Raw genomic sequence first — 21,469 nt, 5'->3', positions numbered from 1 at the left:
AAGAAATCGAGGTAAAGATTGACGAATGTGATACTAGTTGTGTGGTCTTTCTACTCTATATAAACACACACCATTAAAAAAAATATATATATATTCATTTTTAGATCACGAGGCACGCTCTCCCTGTATCCTACCCAGATATCTCTTAACAACACACTCACACATTCCCCTCCTCCATCCTGTTGTTTTGATCTTTTTCATTTTGGTGTAATCAGTGCAGTGCAATCCCACTGTTGATGGAGAGCCTTTTTTTATTTCCCCACTCTCTTGGCTCAAATCTTCTAAGCTACCAGAGGGAGAAAGCCTGTAAAGAGAGAGTGTCATAATAAGAGAGGGATTTTAAAGTATTCATTTCCAAAAGCAGTTTGGGAGATTCCCACCGGCACACAACAGTGCACAGTGGAACAACACACACTCTTTTAAAAGTTTGCTTAAGTTTATCTTTATTTGTTCATTAAAATCACAAACTAGTAGAGAGGAAGGAAGAAAGATAAATACATGAGCAGCGGAGGTGGGAAACCCACAATTGAATACAACATTATGAGTCAGACACGGTTTTAATATTTATATGAACAATTGCTATTCGCTGTTTGTGCATCAATCAATCTATATTCATGAAGGGGACAAACGACCACCTTCCTTCAATAGACAAAACAAGAGTGATAACTGAAAAAGGGTAGGGGGTGAAGGACTAGAAAGCCATTGCTATTGTCTTAAGGTCAACGCTTTAATCCTCTCTGCATTGTGACAGCTCTTATCTCCAGAATGCTGATCTATCTGTCCCTGTCTTGCCAATAAACGTGAAGTGAGACTATTGATTGCATGGTGAAAAGACCTGCGGTGGAAATAGACTGAGACATCTCTGCTGAATAAAGGCTTTCAATGTTCCCAAACCAGCTTGTCAGCATAGGATCTGATGGAGGACGGGACTGTGCCAAGATTCAGGTGACAACTGTCCAGATGGTATTGTCTGACTGTCAATTGCAGATCATATTAGCTGACCACACATTTCAAATTATGTTAGCTGACTTTCCATACAAAGTTGTATGGGTTACTGAGCCCTTTATGACATCCAAAAGATGTCTGTTGCACTGTTCCACCCTGGTCAGTGTCAGAACACAGAGCCAGTCTCAGAGCCAGCGTAGTCCCAAACTCGCCATTGGCCTTGAGAGGAGGACTACAGTATGTCATGAGGAGACAAGGGGAAGTGTGACACTGCCAGGTCGTGGATACATCAATTTACAAGACATATTTCCTCAATAACTGAGGGAATTTACAATTTTCACAGAGGATCATTTTGAGGTGTTGTGCCCCAAGGCCAGGGCAGCTCAGTCCAGACAGACACTTGGACTAAAGCCCACCTCTAAGCTGTAGCCAGTAGCTTCTCCTGTAGTAGAAATCCACATTTTTACACCAGGGTGTGCCCTCATTTCTGAGCTTCCTACAGATGGCATTCATCATTGTTACATTATTGACCATTGAAACTCCATCTGCACGTCCAAGGAGAGTTGAGCATGACTGAGAAGATTGTATAAATCCAATAGAGAAACGCTAAATCAGGAATATCATTACCCTTGACATGTCCAAACACAGCAAGTACACTACATATACAAAAGTATGTGGACACCCCTTCAAATGAGTGGACTCGGCTATTTCAGCCACACCCGTTGCTGACAGGTGTATAAAATCGAGCAGACAGCCATTCAATCTCCATAGACAAACATTGGCAGTAGAATGGCCTTACTGAAGAGCTCAGTGACTTTCAACGTGGCACTGTCATAGGATGCCCCCTTTCCAACGAGTCAGTTCGTCAAATTTCTGTCCTGCTAGAGCTGCCCTGGTCAACTGTAAGTACTGTTATTTTGAAGTGGAAACGTCTAGGAGCAACTTTGGCTCAGCCGTGAAGTGGTAGGCCACACAAGTTCACAGAATGGGAAACGCCGAGTGCTGAAGCGCATAGCGCATAAATATCGTCTGTCCTCGGTTGAAACACTCACTACCGAGTTCCAAACTGCCTCTGGAAGCAACGTCAGCACAAAAACTGTTTGTCGGGAGCTTCATGGCCGAGCAGCCGCACACAAGCCTAAGATCACCATGCGCAATGCCAAGCAACGGCTGGAGTTGGACTCTGGAGCAGTAGAAACGCCTTCTCCGGAGTGATGAATCACGCTTCACCATCTGGCAGTCCGACAGCTGAATCTGGGTTTGGCGGATGCCAGGAGAACGCTACCTGCCCCAATGCATAGTGCCAACTGTCAAGTTTGGTGGAGGAGGAATAATGGTCTGGGGCTGTTTTTCATGGTTCGGGCTAGGCTCCTTAGTTCCAGTGAAGGGAAATCTTAACACTACAGCATACAATGACATTCTAGACTATTCTGTGCTTCCAATTTTGTGGCAACAGTTTGGGGAAGGCCCTTTCCTGTTTCAGCATGACAATGCCCCCTTGCAAAAAGCGAGCTCCATACAGAAATGGTTTGTCGAGATCGGTGTGGAAGAACTTGACTGGCATGCACAGAGCCCTGACCTCAACCCCATCAAACACCTTTGGGATCAATTGGAACGCTGACTGCGGGCCTAATCGCCCAACTTCAGTGACCGACCTCACTAATGCTCTTGTGGCTGAATGGAAGCAAGTCCCCGCAGCAATGACTGTAAGTCGCTTTGGATAAAAGCGTCTGCTAAATGGCATATTATTATTATTATTATAATGTTCCAACATCTAGTGGAAAGCCTTCCCAGAAGAGTGGAGGCTGTTATAGCAGCAAAGGGGGACCTACTCCATATTAATGCCCATAATTTTGGAATGAGATGTTCGACGAGCAGGTGTCCACATACTTTTGGTAATGTAGTGTATGTTATAAGTTGCATGGAAAATGCCTTTTCATGATTGCAATGTTGGTTGGATGTTCTGGTCCTCAAAGAAATGCAGCCTAATCACAGATTCCTCTAGGGCTGTATAAAATGTGATTAGAGTGTGGATTTCTAATTAATCTGGCGTTGGTTGAATCATTTCACTGAAGCCCTAGTAATTGGCATTAATTAAAGCTGAGTGAGTTGTGCATGCAGCAGCTCTATGCAGTGCAGTGGCTGTGCAGCAGCAGGACTATAGTAATTACTGCTGTGCGTCCTCAGTCCCAGGGCACAGGCATGACTCCTCCCTGGGCTCTGGTTCTCCTGACTGAGCTGCTCTCAATGCATGAACGCTAAAGGATAATTAACCCAAGCCTTTGGGAAATTCCTTAGGGACCAGTGCCTCTTACTGTGATTGTAAACACATCTAAGAGGTGACCATGCAGTCCATTGAACACACTTAAACACAGTTAGGATTAACACTCTATCCAATGCCAATCCATCCCCATCTTCTACATGAATGCAAATTGACAGTGAAAATAAAGGAAGGAAATGACACGGGAAGTTTCTGCCATGGAGCTAGACAATTCCTGCGCATCTCAATGTGATTTACATAATTCAAGCCACATAGCCTAGAAATATGGTTCTTGATGGCAGAGCTCAAACCTGAACAGCAACGGACGGTTCAGTCCATTTATGTTCTTTGGATGCATTCGGACTATTGAACATCCCTCTCCGCATGGAATAGTGCCATGCGCGATTCCTCGCATCAGGTGGCGAACGCAGACGAATGGATGCGTGAGGGCGTTGATATTGGTGTCACTGCGCCACCTGCGTGGCTATATGGGAACTGCAGTCTCTGCTTTGGTTTAAAAGCTCCGGCAACACGCAGGGGGGTTACAGTGTGGATTGTGGTCCTACAGATAAAAAGTTCGCACGGGATATTCTAGCGCACAGGAGGAAAAGTCGTTGAGAACATGGCAAACAAACCACAGCAGCCTCCTCACCTTCATCTGGCGGAATTGAGCGCCACCCAGTTCATCGACATCTGGAACCATTTCGATACCGACGGTCAGTACCGGAGCACAACGTTATCCAAAATGTTACCTTGAATTTTACGCAGCACTTTTTTGAACGAGGCATTGTTTCAAATGCAAACACAAATGTAAGCTAACATGTTGGATATTGGGATAGCTCTGTCTAAAAAGTGTTGTTTATCATAACTGAAATTAACTTTTGGTCATGATGGAAAAAGCGTAGGCAATAAAATGTTGGATGTTTTGAATTGTGATTTTTTGTTTCATTTTGTGTGGACAAGACAAGAAGTGTTGGACAAAAAATGCTGTATAAGCATTCTAGTGCATTTACTTTCTTGGCAGTTAGAAAAGCAACTGGATAACTCCTGGTGTTACTGCTGAGGTTTCTGTTTGATTTATTGATTAAAAAAAATACACTTTTTAAATGTAATTAATTGTGGGCACTAAATACTGTATCCTTAGAAAGGTTAGAATAGACTACCTGTGTATTAATTGATCAATGCAATATTTGATTTAAAAAGGTTGATTGTATGGATGCATGACTTTTATTCAGTTACTAGAAGAACCCAATCAGATAAATCTAATACATCAGTACTACAATGTATATCAGCCTATCGATCAAAACGCATCAGAAGTCTAGGCTATACCTCAGTGCACCGTGCGCTAAAGGAGGGATGGGCGTGTGCCACACTGTCGTCCATTTAAAACGTGTATGTAGCCTAACCACACAATAAGTGCCTTTTTTGTATAGGCCTCTAAAAAATTTGGCTTCACTAACTTAACTGAATGCTTAAATACAGTAATCATATTATTCCACTGTATTGTTTTATAAAGCACGATTAAACAAAAGAAAAACATCTGGATGATGTCAGGACAGACTCAAGAGTTTCCATAGGCATCATAACTGATGGTTGGAATCCTGCTTTAAAAAGGTGCGTCTAAAATGTAACTAAATGTATGAAAAGAGGAGGGAGTTTGTCAACCGAATTCCTACAGTTCGTCACAAATAAAAGTTTAATCCAACAGTATTATATTAATGTAATTCACTATACAGATGAGTTGTCGGCTCAATTCAAGCGCACGAGCCCACGCCCCTCCAAGCGTATTATTCCTGGGCATCCTCTGGGCATAATCGGTTTCCCCTATTGATTGTGTTACTGCACATTCCGTCCCGGCCATTTGTTGAAGCGGAATGATAATCCTCGAAGCGTGAATAGTCTCTCGGATTACAGTACTAGTTCCCTCTGGGTGTTTAGTTATCTGAGCACAAACAGGGATTGGTGCTGTTGGTCCACCCTATAGGGCCTATACTGTGCTGTCTCTATGGATTGAGCATTTTCTGCAAAGACAACATGACATAGGGATATGGACATGGTACTCAGTGAATTGCTGGTCTGGTGCAAGTAGGCATAACCAAAGTAGGCTAGGCCAGAACATCAGATCATGCGATTGGCCTACCGATTTTGCCGCTGTCCATCGTGCTGAAATGATTAGACCCATCAACAATGTTGCTGAACATTTTGCTATAGAGAACACACAGAGAGATACCTGACTAATGTCTGTCTGATATTGACATTTCAGTAATGCATAATTTATGATGCAGTTATAATGCATTGCAAGACTTGGCATGATCATGTTGTGGTCCCCTGATAATGTATTATAGTATTGTAGCTTTTCCCTGTCTTGTGGGGAAGAGGTTATCAACCAGCTGGTATTTGTTTTAACAGTTCATCACTTTTTTGGGGTATGAGATAAATAATAATAACACCATAATGATTGCCAATGTTTATCAGCATTTGTTATTCACATAAGCCTAGAATATAATTATGTGTCAAAAATGACTCAAAATGAATGATGGTATAGGCTAACTCAAGATCATAATGAGATGATAGGCCATAGAGGTCAAATGTGCCTAAAACAAGTCACATAATGCATTCTGATTGCATGACAGTATGCTACTCTTAAGTTGTCACCTTCTGAGGGATACCTTTACATTTAAGAATAAATAGGTAGCTTATATCAGATAATGTTGGAGATGGCTAATGTCTGTGACCACAAAGTGGGACATAAACCAATACAATTGGCCACATTCTATTGCCACAACTGTTTAGATAAATAAGCAGTATTCATTTGTTATTGGCAATTCTCCAATGAAATAGAAAAAAAGTAAATGAGTAGATAATTGAAAAATAATGGGACACTGCAGTACATAGGCTACTTTGGTCTAGTGTATATCACATCATCATACACAGCATACTCTGCAATATACATGCACACCTTCAGCTTGTTTTTGATTTATTAACACATATACAAAGTTCATACAAAGTTCATAGACAATGAGCATATAAAACCACTGGATCATATTGGTCATACTAACATGTAATGATAAAGTAAATCATATGTAAAGCTATTATAAAAATGTATACATGTCAATAAAATAAAGAGACAATAAAATAAAAGTGCATTATGATGATATTGCTAGAATCATATCCGCTCTATATAGAGCAATTTATGTTTTCGGTGTAATCAAATGCAAATTTGCTTTGTTCATAATGATATGTACTTGTTCTTCTGGTAAATATAAAACTGAGTGCTTCCCCGAGACTTTCGGTACTCAGGTCCATGCAAATGTCACTAGGATCCACAGGCAAATTAATACACAGGCATTTGCAAGACATTTCAATCGTGAAGCTGATAGGAAAGGCATAGTTGATATTTGTCAAAAGCCACTATAATAACCATCTCACTGGTCTCCCTCGATTTAGCAACATTAAGTTTAAAGCTCTATCATTTCCTTCACCATTATTTATAGACATCCAAATAATCCTGGCAAGGGTGCAACTAGGCACATTTATTTGAAGTTGGGATTCCTGCATTGATTTCGTACACTGTCTTGCCAGGCAGAGATTTCCCCATTGTCTTTTCAAATAACTGGACTTAAAAGGCTTTGGAGGCCTCAATTAGAGGGAGATGGAGAGAGAGAAAGAGAGAGTAAAAGTGCATTTCAAGACTGGGAGACCCCTTCAAGGGATTTAATTAAGCAGTTTCCAACGTTTGAGTGCAAGCTCACAAATCACGTCAGCCAGAGCCAGCCTCGCAGCATGCTAACCATCTGGACAACAAATTAGTTAGTTATTATGTCAGTCATTGAGCCAGCCATCCAATCAGCCAGCAAGCAAGCAAGATAAACGTAGTTCTGGAGTATTACTGTAAAACAGGGACGCATTGGCCTAATTTGCTATCAAATTTGTACAATCTCACTTCTCAATAATCACACTTTCACAGTGGTACTACTATACATTACACAGGGATCTTTGATGCTTCACAGTCACTGCCTGTATGATAGATAGTATTGGGCTGATTTGTCAAATCCCTGTTTTCTCTGCTGCAGGCAATGGCTACATTGAGGGCAAGGAACTGGAGAACTTCTTCAGGGAGTTGGAGATTGCACGGAGAGGGACCGGAGTGGTAAGGGAATGATCCCTGGGCCTTGACTAAGGGCTCAATTCAACCAAACATGTCATAGCAATGTTTATACAGTATCTCTGTTTACATAACTACTGCCCACATACATTACGTACTGTACGTCTCAGGCCTATTCTGTCTCTGATGGGTCTATGTGGAATTTTTTACAGTACTGAATCCAATACCATTTTGTAACATTATTTCTATAGGGATATATTACTGTATGCTACAGCAGATATACTGTAATGCTGGATTGACTGACCACTTTCAAGGAAAGTGTCATAGCTCTGGTCTTTAATTAGAACAGTAAATATGTTTTGGATTTTATTAGGTGAAACCAAAGGAGTACAACCTCATGCAAACAAATATTGGACATAGTAATTGGTGTAATGTGAGTTTACTTTAACAGGCTAACAGGCAAAGGTACAAAGTAATTCTACCACCAACTTTCCAACTTTTACTGACAATAGTAAAGGTAGTATTTTGTTTGTTCTTTAATCCAACAGTCATATGTTGGCATCTCCTCACTAATCAAGGTTGTAGCCTATTCTGGTAGGTTGTTCATTGAGTTCCGGAACAAGCCCTAGAGATATGAACTCATGTCTATAAGCTGTCCAGTCTGTCAAGGACTGGCAGTAATTAAAAGGCAACTGATTTGTCCAACCAAGAGCTAATTAATTATTTAAGCAACATCAAAACAACAAAGTTCTCCAGAGAGTGCTCCCACAGATGGAAAATATTCTCTTTCTTGGGAGGAGTCAGTGCAATAATCTTTCTGTCACCACATCTCGTGTGTGTACAACACAGGAATCAGAGAGCTTCAGTAATCATGTTACATATAATCTCCCAGTAGCTGCATAAAGTCTGTGACTAGAAGATGACGAGCCCTTTAGCTGGGGAGAAGACGCTTGTCTGTTTTAGAGAAACAATCTCTCAGTCTGCCCAGTGTAGCAACCACTAAAATCTAAAACTAGCCCTGTCACAACAATGTGCGTGACCACAGTCCTATAACACGAGAGGATGGTTTGCGTAAAAAAAAAAGATCTTTACTGATGTTTGTGTCATGACAAACTGATATTTGCGTGTATTTGTGCATGTGTTATAGGACCCATCAAACTCCACTTTCAGAGAGAAGATGAAGGAGTTTATGCAGAAGTTTGACAAGAACGCAGATGGGAGAATTGAGATGTCAGAGGTGAGCTGACATTTTTTCCTTTTCAGATCAATGAGGATTTGATTATGCTAATGATAAGTATTACCAGTGATCTCGGGCAGTTTGCAAATCAATGCAGAAATAATCAGATACTATTATGGTAGATGTGTTCTGAAACTGTTGATGAATCGATGATCTATGCTTCATTCAAGTAATCTTCGTCTAAGAGATAAGATTCTATTATCAAACACAGTATTTTTCACACTATCAAACACAGAGAAGCAAAGGTTATCTTTTTTCTCCCTAATTAATCTCTCTCTTTCTCTTCTTCTCCAGCTGGCTCAGATTTTGCCCACAGAGGAGAACTTCCTGCTTTGCTTCAGAGAGTTTGTGGGATCCAGTTCTGAGTTCATGGCGGTAAGTGGTGAAAATAGATGGTTTGAGTATTAATTTGGTTTGAGTAAGAATGTGAAGACTCGTACAGGCTATTTATAATGTGTGTTGGTGGGATTGGAAATACAGAGCTACTGTAATAAAGCAGAATGAAAAACAACAATTAAACAAAGCAATTAAAACCCACAACAATCCACATTTTGGAATCGTTGCCCAGCCCAAATCATACCCAAATCATATTAGGGAATTGCACTGAAAGTAATACAACATTTGAGAGAAAAGTTTCAATGTAAAAAAAAGTCATACTCAAAGGTTATTTTTCTCTGTCATGTGTCCTCTGCCAAGAGAAAAGCCACAATCACTCACTGGTAGAGGAGATGAAATTCCAGAGACTCTTGACAGCTCTGTCAGATTAGTTCTCATACAGTGTAAATGGAAAGAGTTTGATTATCAGTGATACCAGGAGGGACCATCCAGTCACCCACTGCACTCCCATTATGTCAAGGGCAGGAAGAATTAAATGAGAAAGAGAAAATTAGGCTTTTTAATCACCCGGTGTGGTAACAAAGACTTTTAAAGGGATCGAATGAGGAAGTACAAACTTCTATTTTCAGAATCATATATTATAGATGTGAGGCTGTAATTCTCAACAGACCTGGAGAGGGAGGGCATCTATCTTTGATAAGAGCCCTTTCTGGAAACAGGGACAGCTGCTAGATTAAAACATTAATTAAAAAGCATTTCTCTCTCCTTGCCCTCTCACAATGTGTGGGAGATAGGAAAGAAATCTGGAAAGTATAATGAAGACCCAAGTGTGATAACGGGAAGAAACAACTAACAATTACCAGCCACATAAATTGGATAGGATTTTTTGGTGCTCTTCCTCTCCTTTTGAAAGTGATCTCTGTCCCTCCAGAGAGTAATTCATGAACGTCACATGCAATCCCATTAATACAATCCATTTCGATTGCTTTGGTGTTAAAGGACATTGGATATGGGGGTGTTTGATTGTGAGTGGAGGAATGAGATGGCTCATTTACAATGTGATTGGTACTACTGTCGGAGCAAGTGATTGGCTGTGTGTCTATTTTTTCATTTCTAATGTGTGTGACTTTGTGTTTGCATATGTAGGCTTGGCGACGATACGATACAGATCGCAGTGGGTACATTGAAGCTAATGAACTAAAGGTATGGTTCCTCACTTGTTAACCATCAATGTAAGACATGTTTACAGTATGTCCTTTTACAAACTATGGTAGAGCTCCAACCATAGTCAATAGTTGTCTCCTAACTCTCCTTGTCATTCGATCCAGCTATAAGATGACAAGGAGATGCATTATTATACTTTACAATGTAAATGAAGCTTTAGAAACCAACACCCAAAAACTTGCAGGTATAGTTGTTGTGTTGATGCAGTGAGGCAAATGGGGACTATGCATATTTCTCTTGTCTCAACGGCTGTCAGACAAAGACACTATACAAATCTTGACTTGTAATACCACCCATTATGCTGTTGTCTGACACTGATTAATTTCTAAAGCGTTTTCTGCTGTCTTATCTGCAGGGAACTGCAGGATGTTACTGTAACACAGGCTGGTAGTGATAGATAGAATGGCCCTTTCTGTCAATGAAGGATCTGAGAATGTATGTGACACTTCCAATTCTGCGTAAGCCAATACTTACATGACTGACGGAAAGCAATAACTGGGGCCTCAGCGCTAACGTATAGACGAGCCAGACTCTCTAAGATCATAGGATTTCTTTTAACCTATTAGGGGATTATAGTTATCTCACTTTTCTCACCTCCACAGGGATTCCTCTCAGACCTGCTGAAGAAAGCCAACAGACACTACGATGACCAGAAGCTTCAAGAGTACACACAGACAATAGTGAGTATTTTCAGTCTAAATTAATCCCTTCCTGTACCGTATCCAAACCCTTCCTCCATAGCCGTGGGAAGAAGGGGTGCTGAGGGTGCTGCAGCACCCACTGAAAAATCGGGGGGAAATAAAAACAATAAATGTGTATATTTATTTACAAAAGTAGTGCACTGGGCCTGTACTAGTATTAGCGGACCAATATAGATGGCTGTAGCACAGGCATAAAACATTTTCAGCATCTCTGCTTTGGCAAAAAAGGTAGTTGTATAATTAAGAACAGTATCTTGCAGGATTCAATAGTTGGAATTGTAAGAGTTGTTGCCCTGTCCCTTTATCTGCGATTGTCATTCTAATGGAATCCAGAAAGAACAAAACCCGTCCTCAAACATTTACATCAAAAGGTACAAAGTTATGGGCAAAGACACAACACATCCACATCAAATAAAATATTTTTCTTGATGAAATAACATGGAAAACAACCACTTTTTGTGCAGCATTAATTTACCCTCCTTACAAACCACTTAATGTAAATGTACATTACTGTATTGTACATAGACTGGTCATCTAGGTTTGTACCTGTAGACTTTCCATCACCATGAAGAAAAACAATCCACAATACAGTAATTGAGTACATTGAGACATCAAATGGTTTGTGACGATGTGATGTGATGGTGTGGCTCAGTTAGTAGAGCATGGTGCTTGCAATGCTAGGGTTGTGGGTTCGATTCCCACGAGGGACCAGTGCAAAACAGTATGACAATGTATCCACTCACTACTGTAAGGATAAGCTCTGGATAAGAGTGTCTACTGAAAAGGAATGAAAATACCATTTCAGTTTTCACATACAGTGGGGAAAAAAAGTATTTAGTCAGCCACCAATTGTGCAAGTTCTCCCACTTAAAAAGATGAGAGAGGCCTGTAATTTTCACCATAGGTACACGTCAACTATGACAGACAAAATGAGATTTATTTTCTCCAGAAAATCACATTGTAGGATTTTTTATGAATTTATTTGCAAATTATGGTGGAAAATAAGTATTTGGTCAATAACAAAAGTTTCTCAATACTTTGTTATATACCCTTTGTTGGCAATGACACAGGTCAAACGTTTTCTGTAAGTCTTCACAAGGTTTTCACACACTGTTGCTGGTATTTTGGCCCATTCCTCCATGCAGATCTCCTCTAGAGCAGTGATGTTTTGGGGCTGTCGCTGGGCAACACAGACTTTCAACTCCCTCCAAAGATTTTCTATGGGGTTGAGATCTGGAGACTGGCTAGGCCACTCCAGGACCTTGAAATGCTTCTTACGAAGCCACTCCTTCGTTGCCCGGGCGGTGTGTTTGGGATCATTGTCATGCTGAAAGACCCAGCCACGTTTCATCTTCAATGCCCTTGCTGATGGAAGGAGGTTTTCACTCAAAATCTCACGATACATGGCCCCATTCATTCTTTCCTTTACACGGATCAGTCATCCTGGTCCCTTTGTAGAAAAACAGCCCCAAAGCATGATGTTTCCAACCCCATGCTTCACAGTAGGTATGGTGTTCTTTGGATGTAACTCAGCATTCTTTGTCCTCCAAACACGACGAGTTGAGTTTTTACCAAAAAGTTCTATTTTGGTTTCATCTGACCATATGACATTCTCCCAATCCTCTTCTGGATCATCCAAATGCACTCTAGCAAACTTCAGACGGGCCTGGACATGTACTGGCTTAAGCAGGGGGACACATCTGGCACTGCAGGATTTGAATCCCTGGCGGCGTAGTGTGTTACTGATGTTAGGCTTTGTTACTTTGGTCCCAGCTCTCTGCAGGTCATTCACTAGGTCCCCCCGTGTGGTTCTGGGATTTTTGCTCACCGTTCTTGTGATCATTTTGACCCCACGGGGTGAGATCTTGCGTGGTGCCCCAGATCGAGGGAGATTATCAGTGGTCTTGTATGTCTTCCATTTCCTAATAATTGCTCCCACAGTTGATTTCTTCAAACCAAGCTGCTTACCTATTGCAGATTCAGTCTTCCCAGCCTGGTGCAGGTCTACAATTTTGTTTCTGGTGTCCTTTGACAGCTCTTTGGTCTTGGCCATAGTGGAGTTTGGAGTGTGACTGTTTGAGGTTGTGGACAGGTGTCTTTTATACTGATAACAAGTTCAAACAGGTGCCATTAATACAGGTAACGAGTGGAGGACAGAGGAGCCTCTTAAAGAAGAAGTTACAGGTCTGTGAGAGCCAGAAATCATGCTTGTTTGTAGGTGACCAAATACTTATTTTCCACCATAATTTGCAAATAAATTCATTAAAAATCCTACAATGTGATTTTCTGGATTTTCTTTTCTCAATTTGTCTGTCATAGTTGACGTGTACCTATGATGAAAATTACAGGCCTCTCTCATCTTTTTAAGTGGGAGAACTTGCACAATTGGTGGCTGACTAAATACTTTTTTTTTCCCACTGTAGATAAAAGTTGCATTAGCAAAGTATTTCAAGAAACTGGAAAACATATATCAAGTATTATCAGATTAACTGTTTTGTACAGATAATTATCAGACTCAAGTTACAAATGCTGGTAAACACACTTTTCCACAAAAATAGTTCTGCGCTGGGCCATTACTAGTCATGTATTGGTGGACCGATATAGACGTCTTCAGTGCGGGCAACAACAAAAAAATCAGCATCCCCACAGTCAGCAGAAAAATTGCAGTACCCCCAGCCCCAAACTACTATGCCTTCCTCACAAACTTATCTGAGAAATAACCAACACCACCACATCCTGCACCACAGGATACAGAAAATCTATTTAAGATAACTAATATACACTACCGGTCAAAAGTTTTAGAACACCTACTCATTCAAGGGTTTTTCTCTATTTTTACTATTTTCTACATTGTAGAATAATAGCGAAGACGTCAAAACTATGAAATAACACATATGGAATCATGTAGTGACAAAAAAAGTGTTAAACAAATCAAAATATATTTTAGATTTGAGATTCTTCAAAGTAGCCACCTTTTGCCTTGATGACAGCTTTGCACACTCTTGGCATTCTCTCAACCAGCTTCATGAGGTTGTCACCTGGAATGCATTTCAATTAACAGGTGTGCCTTCTTAATAGTTAATTTGTGGAATTTCTTTCCTTCTTAGTGTGTGTGAGCCAATCAGTTGTGTTGTGACAAGGTAGGGGGTGTATACAGAAGATAGCCCTATTTGGTAAAATACCAAGTCCTTATTATGGCAAGAACAGCTCAAATAAGCAAAGAGAAAGAACAGTCCATCATTACTTTAGGACATGAAGGTCAGTCAATATGGAACATTTCAAGAACTTTGAAAGTTTCTTCAAGTGCACTCGCAAAAACCAACAAGCGCTATGATGAAACTGGCTCTCATGAGGACCGCCACAGGAATGGAAGACCCAGAGTTACCCAGAGTTACCTCTGCTGCAGAGGATAAGTTACCAGCCTCAGAAATTGCAGCCCAAATAAATGCTTCACAGATTTCAAGTAACAGACACATCTCAACATCAACTGTTCAGAGGAGATTGTGTGAATCAGGCCTTCATGGTCGAATTGTTGCAAAGAAACCACTACTAAAGGACACCAATAAGAAGAAGAGACTTGCTTGGGCCAAGAAACACGAGCAATGGACATTAGACCGGTGGAAATCTGTCCTTTGGTCTGGAGTCCAAATTTGAGATTTTTGGTTCCAACCGCCGTGTCTTTGTGAGACGCGGTGTTGGTGAACGGATTATCTCCGCATGTGTATTTCCCACCGTAAAGCATGGAGGAGAAGATGTTAGGGTGTGGTGGTGCTTTGCTGGTGACACTGTATGTGATTTATTTAGAATTCAAGGCACACTTGACCAGCATGGCTACCACAGCATTCTGCAGCGTTACGCCATCCCATCTGGTTTGGGCTTAGTGGGACTATCATTTGTTTTTCAACAGGGCAATGACCCAACACACCTCCAGGCTGTGTAAGGGCTATTTTACCAAGAAGGAGAGTGATGGAGTGCTGCATCAGATGACCTGGCCTCCACAATCACCCGACCTCAACCAAATTGAGATGGTTTGGGATGAGTCGGACGGCAGAGTGAAGGAAAAGCAGCCAACAAGTGCTCAGCATATGTGGGAACTCCTTCAAGACTGTTGGAAAAGCATTCCTCATGAAGCTGGTTGAGAGAATGCCAAGAGTGTGCAAAGCGTGCATCAAGGAAAAGGGTGCCTATTTAAAGAATCTCAAATATAAAATATATTTTGATTTGGTAAACACTTTTTTGGTTACTACATGATTCCATATGTGTTATTTCATAGTTTTGATGTCTTCACTATTATTCTACAATGTATCAGCAACAAAAGAGTGATCAAATTAAGATCCTACATCTGTAGTCATTGTCTGTAGGTATTATGTAATATACTTTATATGTGAACAGGGGAGCTATGTATCCCTTGTCCCGTCATGCTGGTGGCTGCCATGTGGTTGAGTCGTTGGGAGTGGGACTCACGATGTCCTACGGGTTGTGTGTTCCAACAGCAGATGTTCAAACATCTGTTTGAACTTCAAGGCCTAAAGCTTGACCTGAATTACTCTGGGGAGAAAACCAATCTGTATTGTTCAGTCTTAGTGTTGAGTAGCAACTTCCATGTACAACGGACTGACGACAGAGTAGCATTGTAAATAAAATAAAATGTATGAAGAGCCAAACTTGTTGTCACAACTGGTGAAGGCCCCTTGCTTTAATGTCTCTATCTCGACCTCCCTCCCTCCTTGTCTCTCTCTCTCTCTCTCTCTCGCTCTCTCTCTGTAGCTCAAGATGTTTGATCTAAACGGAGATGGGAAGCTGGGCCTGTCAGAAATGGCGAGGTGACTGTCAGTAACTGAGAAGAAATGTTTCTATTTCATGTTTGCCTTCAGCATCCGACACTCCTAACAAGTGTTTCATGGAAATGATTCTCTGTTCTCTGTTCTTCTCTTTTAAGGCTTCTCCCAGTTCAGGAAAATTTCTTACTGAAGTTCCAGGTGAGGAGTGTGCAAGAGGAACTGATAGTCCCTTCAAACAAATGCCTTTTCCACAGTAATTTGGGCTGATAAAAATACCGGCAACATGATCATTTGATATTTCAGAACACAATCATTAATTTGCAATCTAACTCAGTAACATCATGCTGTTCTGTTATAATATGTTTTTATTTCTAAATGTGTTTTACAGGGTATCAAACTGACCTCTGAGCAGTTCAATGCTATCTTTGCATTCTACGACAAGGTACATTCATGATATGTGATTGGATATTCTAAAAGGATACAGTTTGCTAAATGCTGTATGTATAGTATTTAACTTTCAATCAGGTTTGGTGGATGACTGAGTTGTTTCACTCTCTGTCGTGAAAGCCATGTCTATGCAAAACAGTGGTCTTTCCGCTCATCCGGGTAGGTAAATAAGCTTTATTGGTACACCTGCTGTTCTTGTTTGAGTGTTGGTTGAACATAAATTCCATCATTTGTGGACAGGTGATGCCAGATTTCAGGAACAAACTGCTGTTGTGGAATGGAGTAATGTCTTGGGATAATAGCATTACATCTGGCTTGGCATGTAGTGGATAGGGATCTGACTTCAAGCAAGTAAAATGCCAACTCGTATCACTCGTGTGTTGTTGATACCCCTAGAATTGATTGTGATATATGGACTATTTGATTTGGCCTAATGCAAAACCTGCACTGTATCTCTGCCAATTTCTTGTCGCCATTGCTTTGTAGGCTACAAGTATTGTGATACATGTTTCATTACATATACATTGTTCTCTATTGAATTACAGTATGTTGCTACATTTTCCAACAAGAGCATGCATTATTCTCTATTGAGGGTTACATGTTTCACAATATTAAACTAGTGATCCATAAGACAACTATTACATCAGCATGGCTCCAAACAGCTCACAGACTCCCTGAGTGACAGGTTAGATCCTGTGACTTAATATGCCAAAAGTTTTCAAATGTGGACTGAAATGAAAGTGATGATGGAGAGTAAAATTGAAATGCTTCAGCAGAGCAGAGGGCTTTTTGCGTGCCTATGTCTGGACTAGATGCTTACTGAGAGGACTGGGGCAGACGCTCAATTATAAATGAAACGCAGTCCATGTACACATGATGTGTGTCAAACGCTAACATTTACGTGCATAATTATTTCATCATTTGTTTCAACCTCCACCCTGCAGCTGAATCACTGGCAGCTGCTGTCACTGCTATGGAATTATGGGTAAAAAAGAATGGCGAGAGCAAGAAGCACGCCAGGTCAACCAAACACTAACATGGCTCACTGTGCCAAAATTAAAATGTGCAGAGCTTTGAAAAACACAAAATGTTTGACAGCACGCAACCAAGACAGTCTGTTTCCCGGCTTCCCAAAGAAAAACCCCACCACTGTAACTTCAGTACCATGGCCCTTCCCCTCCACAATGTCTCCTTATACATTTAAAGCTTTTGCTCTCGAGCAGCCATATACAGTACATATTCTTTATTCATGAGTGAAATGTTAAGGGAAGTGTACCTTTTTAAACTTCCATTGAAAGTAGGGAATTGAGAGCGGTTCTAATGCAGGTATATGATACATTTTACCCCTCGTTCTTCCAGGATGGAAACGGCTACATTGATGAGCAGGAGCTCGATGCTCTGTTGCGTGACCTCTATGAAAAGAACAAAAAGGTGAGATAATATGGAAGGTTTGGAGCTCAGCTCTCATTCCCACATAATGCTGAATTTCTCATTATAATGCGTCATTACAGAAGCACCAGTATAGATAATGGAGTCTTGTCTTCTCTAATCTTCTCTCAGGAGGTGGACACCAAAAACCTGATTGGCTACAAGAAGAGCATCATGGCCCTGTCGGACGGGGGGAAGTTGTACCGCTCCGAGCTGGAGATTGTGCTCTGCAGGGAGCCCATGCTGTGAACCCTGACAACCATCGCTGTCTGTTTTTTGACCTCCATGACCCTATCTGCCCATCCTCAGATCACACCCACCTCCAGCTGCTTGACGACTGTAACCTGGTGCATGTGCCGGTCACTCCCTTCATGAATGTGCAACTGAGAAGCACAAACCAGCTCTCCCTCATGACCCCTGTCCCCACTCGTCCCTGCAGACTGACCCAGCTCTTACGTTGCTCTCTGCTCAATCCCTAAACTCTACATTTAACAAAATGAATAAAGATAATAAGGTACTTATGATAACTATGATTGCAATGTGAACAGGAGAGGAATGAAAATGAATATGATACGATTATTTATTCTGAATGCTTGGTTTGACTTTTCTCCTCTCTTTTTTCTCTGTTTGATCTGGTGTTTCATCGTTAAATTATTATCATGTTACATTTAGATTTTTGATGTTGGGTTTTCTGGCTTATACTGTTATAATGAGGATGTTATCGAAAGCATTAATTAAAGATATCTTACGATTAAGGTTCGTCTCATTTTGACTTTCACATTGTTTTCACCTCGCTCGCTACCCCTCCTTGTGCTTAGAATTTATAATCCATTCAATTGAATATTGACACGCTGCTTTGAAAAAAGTGTCTTGGAAAAACACTGAGATGCCCTCTGTTTTATGTTAGTATCAATGAGTATTTCTAAAGATGAAGTGGGGGGAGAGTGGGGAGAAAATAAGGAGAGTCCTACTGTCAAACCAGACAACAGTGAATGTTACTGCGACCACACACAGAAACACTCACACATTTCTGTCATTATAAGAGAATACCTCCATCATGTTCTAAATTCCCTATATGGGTATTTCTAAAGCAGGACATATTTATAGTAAAATCCCCTCTAATTGTGTGCAGATGCTTTTAAAACGAGCTCAATAATTCAGCAGTCAAACTTCCCTCTCGCACAGCCGAGCTTGTAGAAATACCTATCAATGAATCATTACTATTTAAATGTTTAATTGAAAGGCAGGTTTTGCAAGAAAATACTAGCTTTTTCATCCAACGTGCAATGCACAGAGATTAGCATTTGTGTTATGTTGTAGTAATTTCTATAAAATGCTTATTAACAAAGACTTATTAGTCTATATTTAGTCAGACCAAAAGTAACAATTTATGATACAAAATTATTGTATGCTATTTGGTTAAAATATCATTAAGATTCAAATAGACATGTTTTAGCTTAATTGCAATCTGCAATCACCATCCTGATCTTAACTAATAACTGATATTATGACTAGATGTGAAGATGACTCTCATTATGTATGCATACAGTATACTTTATGAAAGGGACCCTGGTGTTTTATTAATGTACTCTTTAAATATAGCTATTGAGAATTAAATAGTGATTGAATGGATGTCCCTGCCTAAATTCCCTACAGGACATCCACTGAGTAACATACACACAAACACCAATACACACTGGTGACTAAGACATAAATACTGAGCCTGTTTACAAATTATATTTTTCACTGTACAATACACTAGATAATTATATATATTTGCACATCATTGTAGATGGTCCTCCCTGTGAGAAATACAAACAAGTTTGAAATGCTACATTTCATGATGGTTTAAAATTATGAAATATTTACAGACGTAGAGGGAAGAGGCCAGCTGGTATACAGATGCAGGCAATGCCCAATTAAAACAGAATCATATCGGGAAAAGATTGAGGCCTGGCCCATTTAATCACTGAACCGACACATGACAACTAACAAACTGTAAATTACACTGCCAACATGCCATCAACACATGACCGAGACATTTCTAAGCATCCCACTGTAGCTTTGATGATTGCACATAGGCAAACCCAGTCTTTGTCCCAAGGGACTATCCTCCCACATACCCATAATGCAATGTAATGTAATATGTTGGGATGACTTAGGCCATCCCAACACATATAAATGTAGGATCTTAATTTGATCACTCTTTTGTTGCTGAGAATTTTCCTGCAGCGCAGAAAATGCAGATGAGCTTCATGATTTACATAAATTCAATGAAAACCCACACTAGCACACGGTTATATTAACAGTATTGCACTTTTGATGTAGCCTACTTTTGGCCAGCTAATAGCCTAACCACAATCAAGAAACGTTATGGTCTAAACCCCTCAAACTCAACTCTGGGACTGATTTAGACCTGGGACACCAGGTGGGTACAATTAATTATCAGGTCGAACAGAAAACCAGCAGGCTCCGGACTTCCTAGGATAAGAGTTGAATACCCCTAGTCTAAACGTTCAAATCCTGTTGCAGCAGGATCGTTTTGCTGTGACAATATAGTTTAAATTAAGATCCTATATATGTAGCTGCTTGTGTGGTGAGATACAATATCTCAAATAATAATGGTGCCCAACAAAGGCAATAAGGAAATCCAATTATATAAAAGGAATAGCCTACCACTGGCAACACATTTAGTATATTCTCTCGACATAGATTATGTTTACGCATTAATTGTGGTATCAGGGCTTTTCCATGGCTATTCCTACTAAGATCCATTTCATTTTCCACACAGATCATAGATGACAATATTCAAATGGCTTCCATGTCCTAGGGGACCTACAAGCCTTTACAACAGACTTGCTGTTTCAATCAGTGAGGAGAAGCAGACTAATAAGGAAGCAGACAGGAGAGGAACTTGTGAGAGTGATGGTGAGCTAGAAATACAGGATGGGAGCAGAAAGGGCAAGGCTTCTCAGAGCTAGAGGTACAATTACTCTTGCTACACCAACCCTAACTCACACCTCACTTTTGCTATACACAGCAGAATGCACTTCCTGCCTGCAATTTGCATGCCTTCCTGCGTGCAAATTTAATCTGCAATGTCATCGCTCAGGCATAGAAAAAGCCCTCCAAACATCTCTCCCTTGAATTGAGGGAATCTCTACATTTATTGCATTTACAAACATTCACACACAACTATTTCACAGTTATAAACTATGCACTAATATTGCATCTAATATTCTTGAACATAAGGATTTTTTTTTGTAAAATGGAGTGAGAAAGCACTAAAAGAAACTGTGCAAAGACCAGAAATGGTAAGATATAGTAATAATTTGCATGCATTGGTAGAAAACGTATTCTTCAATGATAACACTTTTAGTGAATGCATCCAACAAATAAAGCATTCCAGGTAAGGCTGTGCTTGATTTCCATTGGGGTTGTGCTCTGTATAGCCTACTCAACCTTTGAACGTGAGATTAAATATATATATATATATATATATATATATATATTTGTCATTTAGCAGACACTCTTATCCAGAGTGATTTACAGTTAGTGAGTGCATAATTTTTTTTTTCTTCATAAATGACAATAAAGAGATGATTATCAACTTATTTAAGATGTCAACATTTAAAATAATTACACTGGGTGGGCTGATAAATAATAAATACAATAGCATAAAATATATATATTTGACTGTAAAATCTTCAGCATAGACCTTGTTTTTAATAAAGTACTATGATGTTGTTTTGCCACCAAGTGGCCAACACTGTATATTACATGCTACTCCCAAACCTGCAGCGCACTCAGACTGAACTCTTCTTGGTGTAGCTGCTTCTGCAACGTGGTCTCAGAGCATTTCGTATTATTCTGTACGTAAATCCCAGGCACTCCTTTAGGAAAGGGAAGGGAAAGGGGATACCTTGTCAGTTGCACAACTGAATGCATTCAACAGAGCATTTCGTATTATTCTGCAAGTAAATCCGAGACACTCCATTTAGTATG

At 40.3% G+C, this 21,469-nt stretch overlaps 1 protein-coding gene across 1 annotated transcript; it reads left to right on the top strand.

Moving 5' to 3' along the window:
* The first annotated feature begins 3,749 nt into the window (after positions 1 to 3,749).
* On the top strand, positions 3,750 to 18,217 carry LOC311134621 (calretinin-like). The gene is made up of 11 exons (XM_084168357.1): positions 3,750 to 3,921; positions 7,279 to 7,355; positions 8,458 to 8,547; positions 8,842 to 8,922; positions 10,030 to 10,086; positions 10,710 to 10,787; positions 15,576 to 15,631; positions 15,748 to 15,787; positions 15,978 to 16,031; positions 17,396 to 17,467; positions 17,597 to 18,217. Exons 1-11 carry the CDS (start codon positions 3,828 to 3,830, stop codon positions 17,711 to 17,713), a joined length of 816 nt encoding a protein of 271 aa, XP_084024483.1. The 5' UTR covers positions 3,750 to 3,827; the 3' UTR covers positions 17,714 to 18,217.
* The last annotated feature ends 3,252 nt before the right edge of the window (positions 18,218 to 21,469 follow it).

Source organism: Coregonus lavaretus (assembly GCF_964263955.1).
Source record: "Coregonus lavaretus genome assembly, chromosome: 9".
In the NCBI taxonomy this organism is placed as follows: Eukaryota; Metazoa; Chordata; class Actinopteri; order Salmoniformes; family Salmonidae; genus Coregonus; species Coregonus lavaretus.
This window is presented reverse-complemented; position numbering and strand designations above follow the sequence as displayed.